Below are 15,139 nucleotides of genomic sequence, written 5' to 3'. Positions count from 1 at the left end.
TTTTCTTTTCCTCCAACAATTTTTTAACAATTACGTCCATTTGTTGCTCACGTAGCCGGTTCTGCTCCAGTAACGCACGTACGAGTGCATTAACGTCAAAAGAGTTCGGGAAATCGGAATTGTTATTTTCCGGTTCCATCTTGACAACTCACGTACGGGTGGGCATCCACCAGATAACAAAATAATTAATATACACAAAAGGAAAAGAGAAAAATAAAAATTAACTACGCACACTACATTCGTGAAATAATATTATAATTCGTTATAAGTGTACGAAATTACGATATCAACTGTCAACAATCAGTGACAACAGCCCACCGGTGACAACGATGTCGTTGCTGTGGTACGAGTGTTCGCTGAACCGTATACAAAGTGTATATCTTACTAACGACAGTTGTCTCACTAACGACAGTTGACCGGCAAAACGATATGTTAGGTTAGGTTACATAAAGTCTCAAAGAGAGAAAAAAAATCCCACTATTAAACCTCCAAAACAAAACTCGACACAAGATTCACAAACATAAAAGGCACGGTTTCATCCCACTTCTGAATTGTTATAATAAAAGTAACTCATAGGTTTAATTTGATAGATATTTATTAACACAATAATTACTCATAAAAAAAATGACCAACGACACAGTGTCAAACAATAGACCACCCGAGTCGTTCGCACAATGTAGACTTACTGTCCTTCTACCATGCCAATCATATCTCATTATTGATAACATATTGAAATTAGTTTTTAGTAAAGTTTTTTGTACACCCATAAAGAATATGATATATGGTTGGACTCATTTATATATGTATACTAATAGGTATATTATATAGATATGGTATGTATAGACTGAATTTCTAAATTTAAACGATGATTAAAATGTTTGTAGATTGTTGTTCATTTTTTTTTATTGACAATTAAAAAAAAAAAATATCGAACAATTTTTCGATTTTTTTAGTAACAATTACATTCATTTTACTACCAGAAAAAATATTAAAGTAGAAAATCTAACCATTTTTAGTGCTTCGAAAAGTGATGAAACACCACAAAAAAGCCATTTCGTCGCAAACACAATACATTCATCAAAATACTACGTTTAAAATCAAAATTGTAAAAATGTTTTCATAAATAATAACAAAAAAAAATTATAATTATATTCTAACAAAAAATGAAATTAAAATTGCTAAAATTAATATATGTACTCACCTCTTGGCAAAGTATTTTCCTTGGCCCCGCCACTGGTAATAGTGATGATGGTTATTATCAGTACAACAATTATTGACGTCATGGTGTAGACTTTTAGTAAATGTAGGTCAAGAAAATGAAAATAATAATATCAGTAAACAAATGGCGTGAATAAAATTAAATATTTGGATTTGGTTTAAAGAAACGTGTTTGGAAGACTGGTGTACTAGTGAACAAAGTAAAATGGTCAATGGAATGCGCACTGATCGTGATGTACCCTCCGCAATACATTTTATAAACCACTTCGATAGTGGTAGTAGCGGTAGATGTTTTCCCCCACCATCTGCTTTTAGAAATAACGTCACAGGCTTACAACAATTGGCCCTCCGCTCGCCAAACAATAATATTATGTGTGAAGAATGTGTACCCGCACGCACACGTTCGCTGCTCAACGCGTGATGTAGAAATTCAGACGACGACGCATTTTGTAAAACACAGCGGCAAGCCGTTATTATTTAAGCCATAAACTGTTTATGGAACGTTAAAACAAAATTCCGATAAAAACCTTTACCAACATAATATTATTACTATTATTAAATAATAATTATAACTTGGCTATATAAATAATATAAATTATACAATTTATTATAATAATAAAGATAACCTATAAACTAGAATTTATAGTATTAAAATTAATTAACTTAGTAACACTTCTAAGCTCTCCTGAGCACCTCCCTCCCCTATACGTCCACATAAACAATAGTCTGAATTTGCTACAATATTAGCTTGAAAGTTTATTATGCTTCTTTATTATTAACGTTAACATTGGAATTATAAAATCGAGTGGTAAATTTCATACACTATATGTTGTGTGTTATTGATATTTTAGAAAGTATACATTCGATTCTCGCCGTCCACGGAATATGAAAAATATTTTTTCTATTATCAAATCATGTTGATATTATATTATAGAAATCAATTTGTTTAATATTATTCTTATATGACCGGAAACAGGTGTGAATCTCAAATAGCTATTTCAGTGGGTGTGGAAAACAACGAAAAAAAAAAATAATGAAGAAGTCAAAATGGGAATTTGGATAAACTACAGAGACATGGTCAGGTAATCTAGACCAGGAGTCACCAACTGGCGGGTTGTTCAGGGTTGCCAGATTCTCAAACAGGTATTCTCGTACTGTTGTTATCAAATTCTCGTATTTTCAACGAAATTCACTTATCACTAAAAAAAATCTATTATTAATAATTTGTTATTATTTTTTTTAAGCAATAAATCTGGTGATAATTAATAATTATATAGTGCAACTTATTTGCTAAGAACATGTACAATCAAAAAATGTCTAATTTATTTACATTGTTAATAAGGAAATTTCAAAATTGTTTATAAACAAAACAAAAAAAGTTTAATCCACTCTCCTGAAAAATAGCACTTTTTGAATTGTGTCGTTTTTCTTCCGGATGGGCGATTTGTTGTGATGGTAGTTACTTTGGTCCTCTTCATTTTTAAATTTTTAGCTATGTTTGAATTAGGAAAACAACTTTTCAAAACATCAACAAGGTGGTCTGCAGCTAAAAATGCTATTTTATGTTCGGCAATAAACGCTGTTAGTTTGATCTCTGCCGACTTAACTTGAACATCAAACTTCGAGTCAGTTTTAGTTGTAGTAAAATATGCTACTGTTTTACATGGTTTTTTTTTTACTTCCTTACAAGCTACGATTTTCCTGTGACTATTCCCTTTACCGTGCGACTTTGTTCGTCAACTCAGCGACCATTGTACAATTGCATAACTTACACTTTGCTTTAAAGGGATCGTCATTAACAGGACACAACCATTTTTTTAACTCGTCAACATTAAGCCATTCTGGCCGAAACTTCTGTGCCCTGTGTTTTATTGTTTTTTTAACTGTTAATTTGGCCGGTGTTAAATAAATATCTTCTTCTTCGCTACACATATTTTAAATTAATGATACTATGCCAATTGACAATTACAGAAGACACTTAAGCAGACGAACAAAATATTCAATTACAAGTAGGTTAAGAGTGGTAGATAAAGACAACAGTTATCAGACTAATAAATAGCTCGATGCTCGGAAGTCACTTTTTACTAGTAACTAGTAAGGGGGAGTAATATGGTGTAAACCGAATTACGAACCAGGCATGTTAATAATAGAACGTATTTTCTCGTGCACAATATTATTCACTATACCCGTGGACCGTGGTAACTAATAGGTAACCCAAAACGGTAAGTTATGATTATCTATCTTTTTAATTATAGATAATACCATGCAGTTCGTGTCCAGACACCGTAGTGGTCACACGTATTCCGCAATACGTTTTAACAGCTCTCGATAGCAGTGAGTTAAATAGCAATTACGACGTGAAATCACTATTCGGTAAAGTATACCTATATCTTAGCACAAAGTCTTTCCCAATTACAGTATCGTGAACCAAACCCGCGCCTACGGGCGATAAGCCCGCTATCGTCCACACTAATAGCCCCACACACCGATCATTATGAACTCTTCATCTAGGCATGGGCCTGCTAAATTATCAACTTCCAGCACGCAAACCAACAAAAATAAATCAATTTCGAATATAAATGTAAACCGCATACAGAGCGTTTCAAATCAATCCAACACTTCAAATGAAGTTTTTTTGGACAATGAAAATGACGAAAATGACGATTTTCAAATAGCCAAAAACAAGTCAAAACGAAACCTCTCTTCAACCAATTCAACTGAAAAAGCCGAGATAAAGAAACCTAAGCCTGCCTTTGTTAGCACAAATAGATATAATTCTCTTCATAATTATGACATTGAAAATTCTGCTGAAACGTCCGATACGCCAAAAATCAACTCAAATAATTCCGATGTTCAAATCAATCACTCTCCGTTACCCCCCCCCCCCCCCAATATTCATACGCAATGTTATTGATTTCATCGAACTACGTAATCATTTAATAAAACTGATTGGTTCTCAAAACTTCAGTTTCAAATCATCAGCTAATAATCTAAAAATTAGCACCATCAACTCCGACTCATACAGAGAGGTCATTAAATATTTAAAACAAGGTAAAGCCGAATACCATTCATACCAAGCCAGTGAAAATAAAGCTTTTCGTATTGTTATCCGCAATTTACACCCCTCAACTCCAACTTCTAAAGTTGGCGTCTCTATTGAAGAAATCGGCTACTCAGTCCGTCAAGTCACAAATATTATTCACAAAACTACCAAACGTCCTCTTCCAATATTTGTTGTTGACCTCGAACCTGCTCAAATCAACAACGAGATATTCAAACTAACATCATTACTTCACACCAAAATAACGGTCGAAGAGCCCCATAAAAAAAGAGAAATCATTAAATGCTCCAACTGTCAGGAGTACGGCCACTCCAAAAGTTATTGTGCTCATCCTCCCAGACGTGTTCGCTGCGCCGATTTCCACCCTACCCAACAGTGTACAAAATCAAAAGATACACCTGCTACCTGTGTCTTGTGCAGAGGTGAGCACACAGCAAATCACCGCGGCTTTTCAGTCCATAAAAGCTTACAACGTTTCAGTCTAAAGTCAAACTCAAATTCTAAAAATTATGTGAACTATAATACCAAAGTAAACAAGCAGGGGATTCAATCTAGTGAAAGGACACTTTCCATCATGAGTATTTAAAAGTTTAAATTTTTTGTCAAAAATATCATTCTTATATATTTTGATTAATTTTTTGATGGTGTTTAACAGATTATTGAGTGTTGACTTGTCAGAAGGTTGAAAACTACTAACGTATAGTATTAATTTTCTTATTATTATAAATATATGAATTATAATACATTATATTTAAAAAAAAACAGTGTTTAAGAATTAATAATTTTTCCAGCTTGTTGTTATATTCTGCCTTTAGCACCTATTATATATTTTCCAATTGAAAATAATTTGATTTCCTCATCTGAAGCAGATTAGTAGAGCTGTTTCGATTTTCTTATAGAATCTGTGAAAAATATATAAACAATTTATTAATTATTTTTTCTATTGAAATATAAATAATAAAATAAAAATAAACATATCATGTCATAGATATATATTTATATTAATAATTTCTAAATAATAAAAATAAACAAGTTATTATCAAGTGGTATACGACTTAATTACATTTGCTACTTTAGATGGTAATTTGGTTAGGTTAAGATATTATTTATTTAACCCTTCTCCGCATTTTGATTATATTTTATCTTGATGATACTTAATAATTATTATTGAGTAATTAACAAGATTATTTTTTTAGAATTGACCCATTTATTTTCTCTGCATATTATTTGTGTTTATGTATAATATATGGAAATATAAATATTCATAAAAATCATCTATTTTTCATTTAAGATCTAAACATCTGATTCATATAAGTAATAATTTTAAAAGTATTCTATGAAAATAGGTACCTAAATTTTGAAAACCGTTACTCTTTTGTAACATTTAATCAATCTATCATTATGATAGATATAATAATTTAAGTTAATAAAAATCGTATTGGAAATACATTTTTTATAAGATATGTGTATTAGGGTGGTCCTTAATGTATAAATGATGATTTTTTTTTTTTAATTTTTGATCGGGCTACCCATGGAATTTGTTAAAAACCATAAAAAAATGAATTGTGTAAAGTTTCGTAATAATTGGTTTACCCTAAGGCGTGCCTCAAGAGGGTTGAATTTAAAATAAGGGTGCTTTTTGATTTTTTTTAAATTTTAGCCTAAAATATTTAAGATAGGCAAAAAAATACAATAACAAAATATTTTTTAAATTCTATATCCTATAAAAGTTGTTACTTGTACTTTTTTCAATCAACTACTCATTCGCCCACAAAATAACAAATACTCGTTTTTATTATATAATAATGTATTATTTAATAATAAAAATAACGCGTTGCCTATATTTAACATTTTTTACATACATAAACACAATACATAATGAATTAATGAATAATAATTTATAATTTAATATAATATTTGAATTTATGTAAATCAAGTTAAACATCGCAATTAAATATAAAACATACTTACAAAATACCAGACATAAATTACATAATTAAATATCATTTTTTAGTGTATTTTTTTTAGCATCAGGAAATCTTTTCCGGTAATCATATATGGTCTGAATTAAAAATTGTTTTTGGTCCTAGTTTTTAGTGATTAAATTATTGAAATCACTGATCAATTTTACTCCTCGTTCTGCTGCGTCGTTTACAACTTTTAAGTTGGTAAATTTATTAAGACCTTGTATGAAATGCTGATTGTTATTCCATAATTCAGGATCTTTATTTAAAAAATCGGTTTTAATATTAAACCGATAAAATAATTTTAATGATGAGCTGTTGATAAAATCACTAATACATTTAAATTTCAATGAGTTTAAGTTTTTGATATCAATGATGAAACGATTAACATTATTTTCACCGGTGTCAATTATTGTATTTAGTGCTTTTACCATTTTTTTCTTTTCTAATAAAGGAACATTTATATCGAAAAAAGCAAGTGCTGCTGTTTCAGGACTTAAGTACCACAGATGTCCACACATTTTTTTTAATGCGACAAAGGAAACTTTTTGATCAATATTTTCATATTCAATTAAACTCTGAACAAACATGAGATCTTGATATGGCGCTTGAATTGCTATATGAGCTCCAAACCAACTTTTTATGTAAATAGAAATAATAAAAATGCATGTTTCTTGACATGCCTTTTGTTGACGTGTTGACATTTTAAATTGGTTTCGAAATATGAGTATTTTTAGGCAATATATTGCCTTGGCCATCCACCTAGCATGATGGGAAGCACCTGGAATACGAAATAATATTCCACGATGTGGAGTTCCTCCGAGAAAAATAATCGTAAGTTCTAGTAGTTCCCTGTAGTCTTCACGAAATTGTTTTTTTTTTGAATGATCAAGAGCAAACTGAAGTATATCATTTTTTGTGTGTGATAAAGCCGTACAAACACTACTATCTTCAATGCCTGGATTATAATTATTAGTATTTAATTTGCTCCAGTATTCTTGAAATTTTTTAAAAAGTGGAATATTAGGCCCTGATGTAATGCCAAATTTTTCTTCAAATACACACCTCAATACTAATTCATAGATATGATGACGGCACATAAGATATAACATATCTTTTTTGAGACGTTGCTCTAATAAGACACACGCACCATTCAAACGACTAGTATTAGATGCTGTAGTATCACAACAAACTGCAACAACTGAATCACTAATCCCCCAATCAATTAATAACTGAAAAACGTTTTCAGCCTGTTCTTCTCCAGTTCCAGCCGATAACTTAGGAACCCCTAGAAGTTTCTCGCGTCCTTCACATGAAATTAGCACTAGCAGTCTTTCCACTAAATCTTTACCAGTTAATGAAGGTAACATTTTTTCATCCCAATGTACAACAGATTCTTTAAATAAATCATTATTAAAACTTGAGCGTAGTTGTTCTGCTCGCAGTTTTCGTACTTTTTCACGAACCCGGTGAATCGACGAACGATTTATTACTAAATCATCAACATTATGTCCTAATGCCTGAGCCGTGGCCATTAATATATGAGTTGCATCTCTGTCACTTACCTTGCATCTATCTAATACAGTTACAAGTTTATCGTTGATAAATTGTGTTCTTCCTCGTTTATTAGTTGTAGTTGTTTCATAAGATTCTTCACAAATTTCCATAACAATAGAGTTGGTTGTATCTTGTATATTTTGGCTCCACGTACAGTCTTCAGACAAACTTACTTCCGTATCACTTGTAGAATATAGTTCCACAGATTTAACTAAAACAGTATTTGTTTATTATATTAGCTATAATTGAAAGTACCTATCTTCAACAAATTACAAAAATAGTAAAATAAGAAATACTTACAAATAGATTTCATTTTGCTTTCATTAAGTTTTCTTTTTTTTTCAGATTCTTCCAATTTTTTAGAGTGTTTAAATTCTCTTTTTTGACTTATCCAATCGACACCCATCAATGCTCCTGGACGACCTTTTTGTCTCTGATTTATTAAAAACTGTTTGTCTATATCAGTAGTCATTATATCTAATGCATCTGCATGAGCAATATCAAAAAGGTCATCAAAACATTGTATAAACTCATTTTCATTTTTAATCTGAGTGTTTGTTCGGCGACTCGAATTTTTCTGCAAACTCCGCCATGTATTATACAACTCTTCTAGCTGTGGTACACAATTACGAATCTCCCTCGTAGGTATTCGAGCTTTTTGCCAAAAAATTAATGTTTCGTCTATCACTAACCGCGCACTTTCACGTACACTTAACTTGACTTCTCGAATGTTAAAAAATAAGACCGATAAAACTTGTTTGTTTGATGGTAACTTACATCCAACAAGTTGATGAGAGCTATTACCAATTAAATAAATACGTTTACGAATATTAACTTTACTTTTCATTTTTAAAATTAAAATTAAAATCAAAGCGACTGTTTGTTAAAGGTGCATTGACAATTATAAACTGATCCATAACAATATAAATGTTATTTATATATAGTAAAAAAAAAATAATATAAATATACAAATAATGTAGCTAAAACCTGTAATGACGTGTCTAATAGACCTGTTAAGACACATATAATATTTGAAAAATACATGTCAACCGTGGTATCCGGCGTGGATGTAATAAAAAAAAAAACGCGTGATCAATGTTGATAATGCAAGTAGGTACGAATAGGCGCAAGTATAGACGTGTTAAAACATGTATACTTAATATCACACAGTTTTGCATTAATTAATTAATGTATATTAATATGAAGCATTTGCATTAACCAGTTTAACATTGGACTATATTTTAAAAGCTATTAAAAAATTTTATGTGGTTATGACGTGGTTAAATTTGTGAACACGAAGTACATTTGTATGAACTAAACATATGAAATATACTAAAAACGATTTTTGTTATTTTGTGGGCGAATGAGTAGTTGATTGAAAAAAGTACAAGTAACAACTTTTATAGGATATAGAATTTAAAAAAAACCAAAAAGCACCCTTATTTTAAATTCAACCCTCTTGAGGCACGCCTTAGGGTTAACCAATTATTACGAAACTTTACACAATTCATTTTTTTATGGTCTTGAACAAATTCCATTGGTAGCCCGACTAAATTAAAAAAAAAAAAAATAAGGACCACCCTAATGTGTATATGTACACATTGTGTATAGGCTTATATTATTTTTAACGCCGATTAAACCTGTTAGTGTTATTCTCAAGTTCATCAAAGTCGAGTTTATTGAGATTATCAACAGTATGAACATTGTATGGATGTGCGAGTTGTAGTACACGAAGTAGATAAATTAGTCGTAACAAAAATGGAAAACTTCGAATTAGTCGCAAGAAACAATAATTTGTTAGAAGTGGAGTTTCTAAAGAAGATGGGTGATGGAAAGGGGATCTAAGTATAAACGATGGTCGGCAGTCTTTTTACGATTATTATCACTGCCAATCCAACTACGACCATCACCACGACTACCATAATTTCAACTACCACTATTCCGACTATCGTCAAACCAACTGCAACAATGCCCACTACTACCATTCCAACGACCATTACCACTTAGGTAATCACAACCATTATCAATGCAACTCCAACAAGGACCACGACAACAACGCCGAAGATTAAGACATCAAAAAAGAAATAAACAACTACAATCTTCATCACCACCTAGTTTACCTCCACCACAGTCACCAATGCCACTACCACCGGCACCGACTGTACAAATCAACCTCATAAATTACCTCATGTAGAACTAGATCCACCACCAATCGCTATTTACTTACCGATAAACTATAGGCTACTCGGAGTTCCACAGGATTATACCCACGCCCTTTGGCTTCAACTTCGCCGTTCAACGTTGTACAATAGTCCTGCTTCGATTAGGCTGTCCACATTCTTAGAGCGGCAAAAACGGGTGCGACAAAAATTGTCAACACAACAATCGCTACTATCGATTTTAAAACCTCGTGGCCGAAAAAAAGAACGGATCCAATTGTATTCAAGTAAATGCGGTTATAATCATAGTATATATAATGATCATACGTACAATTGGAATCCTCGGTCAGCGGTAAATGCCGCATGTAACAGTCAAACTGACATATAACGCGCCATTTAAGTACAAGTACTCAACTCCGCAGACAAAAGTGCAATTGTAAAATGATACCGGTTTATTCGGAGATCTCGGACAGGTTTTAGCATTACCTTATACAAGGTGTACACGGTATATGAGGTATATGATCCAGGCATATGTAGGCGAAGAAGCAGCAGAAAAAGTTACTTATCTACTTTCCAAAGTGACGACAATGGAGATTACGACAACTTTCTAGCCACGGATACTGTGTTGTGTAAGTGAGATAAATTTATTTAACACAAATTACACAATTAACTTTTTAAAAGGTATTGCATATAATTTTAATTTGCAAGTGTAAATATCACACATTTATTTTTGATTTATACACTAAATTATTTTTAGTTATTATTAATCATTATATTATACTCTTTGAAGTTTTTAAAGATATAACTTCATATAATTGTAATTCAAATAAAATAAAATGTTCGATATTTTTGTGATCGCTAATAACTACATTTGCTCATTTTGTTTTCATTACTTTTGTTTCACTATTATGACCGTTGCAGTAATAGTTTTCCTATTTTGATCTGATACCTTAAAAAACATAAACATGAAACTATGAAAAATCATCCATTTATTTGACAAAATTCCGAAAACACATTTTACACATGTTCGTGCACAAGACAAACTATAGTTCAAATTTTTTTTCCTAGAAATTCATTTTTGCGTAGGGTACACGAACGTTTTATATCACAAAATATCCAATTAAATAAAACAAAACAAAATAAGCAAAAAGAAACAAATCTCGAAACGATATGCATACAATATTTAGATTCACAAACTCAAAAAGAAATTTCTGATGAAAAACCAGATAACATCAACACTTTTTTACCCATTCAGTGCCGTAACTAGTATCAGAGACCCAAGTGTAAACAAATATATATTGGCCCCTCTTTCTTGAAATACATAAAAAAAAGTCAGATTGACTTCACACTATGGGAATTTTTTACTCCTTAGGCTGGCAACATACGAGCGTTATTTTACCACGCGACATTTTTACCGCGCCGTACTTTTACGGCGCGTTTTGTTAAAATACATTAAAATGAATAAAGCACAACACACGAGTGTCGCGCCGTAAGATTATGGCGCGACATTTCGAAAACTGCTGCGTGCACCTTGACTATACCGCGCGTTAAAAATAGCGCGCGATGGGTATTTTCTGTTAATAAGCACTAAATTAAATGAGCAGCTTCACATGGGCCGTAATAATCGCGCGGCAGTCGGACAGTTTGTTATTTATCGTTGATTATTGTAGTCGTGATCGTGGTAGTAGCCAAATTACAATGTCAATCGATTTCAACATGTCCTCTACCGATGAAGAAACTCAGATTCTTGATGAGGATATTTTGGATGTTGATCTTTTGATAGCATCAGTAGAGGAGACGCCGTTGCTATGGGATAAGACGTTAGATTCATACTCAGATGGAAACGAGAAGAGAAAATGCTGGAGAGACATAATTTGTATAATGAAACCAGGATTTGAAGAGCTGGATATAAAGGATCAAAAAATTATAGGTAAATTAAAAAAAATTGCTTATTATAGTTTATTAGGTATAGTGATATTTTAAATATTAATCATAAAATATTATGCAGGTATTCCTAATAAAAATACAGAGTAAAATTATTGAACACGAGTTATAACTTATCATAGAATTGTTACTTAATAAATGGTTTTTGAACTAGGTATATTATTTATAGAGCAAAATTATTTGAATAACATTATTTTATTTATTTTTGTTCTAAAATATAATTATTTTATTTATCATGCTGCCAAGGTACCGCTCTAACTGTAGAAAAATAATCAGCAAATGTATTTCTCATATCACTCGCTGATCGTGTGCCACGGTCAGCATATGTAGTGTTTACATCCTCAAATCCATCAATAGAAAGAGTATCTTGAAAATTAATTCCGTTTTTTTCGCGTACATAATTGTGTAGAACGCAACACGCTTTTGTAATATCCACTGCTAATTCAGTTGTAACATTCATTGGTCGATGAAAAATTCTCCATTTATTGGATAGTATTCCAAATGCACATTCGACATACCTTCGCGCACGAGACAAGCGATAATTAAATATACGCTTATTTTTTGTTAAATACCTTCCTCCATAAGGACGTAAAACATGTTGAGAAATGCCAAATGCCTCATCTCCTACAAAAACATAATCTACAATGATATCAGCATTCAATATTGGACAACTTTCAGGAATGTTAAGTTCATTTTTTTGTAGCAGATTCCAAAATGTAGAATTTTCAAAAATCGTCGAGTTTGAATCTTTTCCAAATGATCCTATGTCGACGTATACAAATTTATAGTTAGAATCAACGATTGCTAGCAGGACAATTGAGAAGTAGTGCTTGTAGTTGAAATGTTGACTTCCAGTTCCTGATGGTTTTATAACACGGATCATCTTGGAAAGTAGAATTCCTCAAGTAATTTTTTATCAATTTAAGTTTGGAAAAAAGATCTTTCAGCTGAAGCCACAGTTACAGGAATTGCCAAAAAAATTATAAAGGTTTCATGCGGTATGAAAATTTAATGACGACGAAACACTTATGTTCAGAACATAAGTACTTAAAATTGCACAAACAATAAACTAATATTAAATATCATCTAAAATACTCAAGCTTCCACATACGTAGGTAGTCCAAGTATTCAATATAAAATATTTTAACAAATAAATTTTTAATACAATATATTTTCACAAGGATCACTTTACTATCCAATCTGCTCAACTCATCAAAATTATGCATCTAGTCACCAACCAATAGCGAATAGTGTCTAATCAGAATAATACATTATACATTAAACAATATTATAGTGTCATATATCCTACATCTACACAACATTCGAGTGTTATTTCCCCTTCGCCATCAAACTACGCAAACATCGAATCTCCTGAAGATTTGCAGCCTCATTCACGTTTTGAGCCACAACCTCCCTTTATGGGACGAGTTTCTTACGATTCAACATTAATTTTGTATTAGTAATTATTCTCAGTGTCCACGTTTGAACTTAATTTAAGGAAAGGTTCATGAAATGTTGAATTAATAAAAAGTTTACGTTTTGTTGTTAATTTAAATTCTTACCATAATATCAAATTTTCCCCTATTTCATCAATAGAAATCGAACGTAGTTTATCAAAATATAAGCAGATATGATATTGTTCGATCGTTGCAGACGATTTTTATTTAAAAATTTGATAAAAGTTGTAATTGTCCAATGCAACTCCGATAATGTAGGTAAGAAAATAATTTTAATTTAAAGATTAATAATTATGGAAAAAAGAAAAGTCGAGGAAGCAGGCTGATGAATAAATTAATTATAATACCTTTTTAAAAAATAATTTAATGGACTAATAAATAATTTTTATCCTTTTTTTGTGATTAATATATATTTTTTAAAAACCCTATTTTTAATGCTTTAAATTTCGTGCTCTACTTATTATTTCATTATAGCTAATATAACATCTATATAATTAGTAGTTAATAATAACTAATTTATTTCTAAGTCTTAAATATAACCATGGCATTATTCAAAATCTATTTATTGATATCATAGTGAAGAAACTTATTGCTAGCGCTCTGTGGATTTTTGTTGTACTAGGCAAGAACAAACTTGTATTGAGAATACAATGATGCCAAATGCCTATCGGCGATCATTATTCACTCTTATACGTCCGTGACCGGTTTTTCTTGAACCAGCGACCAAATTAAAACAATTTTTTTTTTTTTTTATTAGAAAAGAGGCTTCAACAACTAAGGTTATTAGCCTTGTAGGTATTACATAGTGAGTGTTACATTAATCTTAAAATATAAAATACGATTTGTAACATATAAATATTTTTGAGTCATATAAAATTTTTACATCGTGTACAATATGTTAATAGTAATGATTTATAGGTTATTTATTATATTAATTTTAGTCAAAAAATTTAAAATTTTTGTGCTGTTGTCTTCATTTAGTGCTTCTTTTAGGTTGTCTAGTATCGATAGTGTGTCTCGTATATGTTGGAATGATGGACAGTCTTGGATGATATGCTGAATGGATAGGTGTTCATGGCATTCATTGCAAATAGGTGGTGGCTCTTTACTTATTAGAAATGAATGTGCCAGAAAAGAAAGTCCAATTCTTAATCTGGTTAGAGCAACTTCTTGTCGTCTACTTAGGTTTTTGGGGATGTGCCACTTTTTGGTACATTTTATAATCTTTTTTAGTTTGTTGTTAGGTGGAACGGAATCCCAGTGGTTTTGCCATACCATGTTTGTTTTTTGTCTAATTGATTGTTTTATATCGTTAACTGGAATTTCGGTGATTGTAGGGAGGACGATCGTTTTGGTTGCTTTATCTGCTGACATGTCGGCCATTTCATTACCAGCAATGCCCATATGTGATGGAACCCACATAAATTTAATTTTTTTTTGTGTCAGGGATAATTTGGGTTTTTTAAGTTCCAGCGGTCGAGTGGAGGGGTTGAAAGTGGTTGTTCAAGGATTTTTATGGAAATTGGCCAGTGGTCGCTGCTGCTATACTCATTAAGTACGTTCCATTCTGTTTTAGGGGCAAAAGAACTATTTGTTATTGTGAGATTTATGGATGAAAAAGAGTTATGGGCTGAATTGTGGCGAGTAGGTTTTCCAGTATTTAACAATATTAACTGTTCATTATCTAGAAATTTTTCCATAATTTTGCCTTTGTGATCCGTGAGATGGGATCCCCAAATTTGATTACGACTGTTGAAGTCACCAAGAAAAATAAATGAT

The 15,139-nt window shown here is 31.4% G+C and overlaps 2 protein-coding genes across 2 annotated transcripts; both read right to left on the bottom strand.

Annotated features, from left to right (window-relative positions):
• Positions 1–2,501: 2,501 nt before the first annotated feature.
• LOC113555927 lies at positions 2,502–3,150 on the bottom strand. Its single transcript, XM_026960552.1, is given in 3 exon segments — positions 2,502–2,508; positions 2,626–2,949; positions 2,951–3,150. Coding segments are annotated over 3 exon segments (531 nt in total).
• An 8,979-nt stretch (positions 3,151–12,129) lies between these two features.
• Positions 12,130–12,786, bottom strand: LOC113555929 (protein ALP1-like). Its single transcript, XM_026960554.1, has one exon. The coding sequence runs from the start codon at positions 12,784–12,786 to the stop codon at positions 12,130–12,132; it is 657 nt and encodes a 218-aa protein (XP_026816355.1).
• Between the last annotated feature and the right edge of the window lie 2,353 nt (positions 12,787–15,139).

This window comes from Rhopalosiphum maidis, chromosome 3 (genome assembly GCF_003676215.2).
Source record: "Rhopalosiphum maidis isolate BTI-1 chromosome 3, ASM367621v3, whole genome shotgun sequence".
Classification (NCBI taxonomy): Eukaryota; Metazoa; Arthropoda; class Insecta; order Hemiptera; family Aphididae; genus Rhopalosiphum; species Rhopalosiphum maidis.
Note: the sequence above shows the minus strand (reverse complement) of the source record. Positions and strands in the feature narration are given on the sequence as shown.

Excerpts from the sequence above, each read along its gene's own strand:
- LOC113555929 (XM_026960554.1), bottom strand. The coding sequence starts at position 12,786 with ATGATCCGTGTTATAAAACCATCAGGAACTGGAAGTCAACATTTCAAC.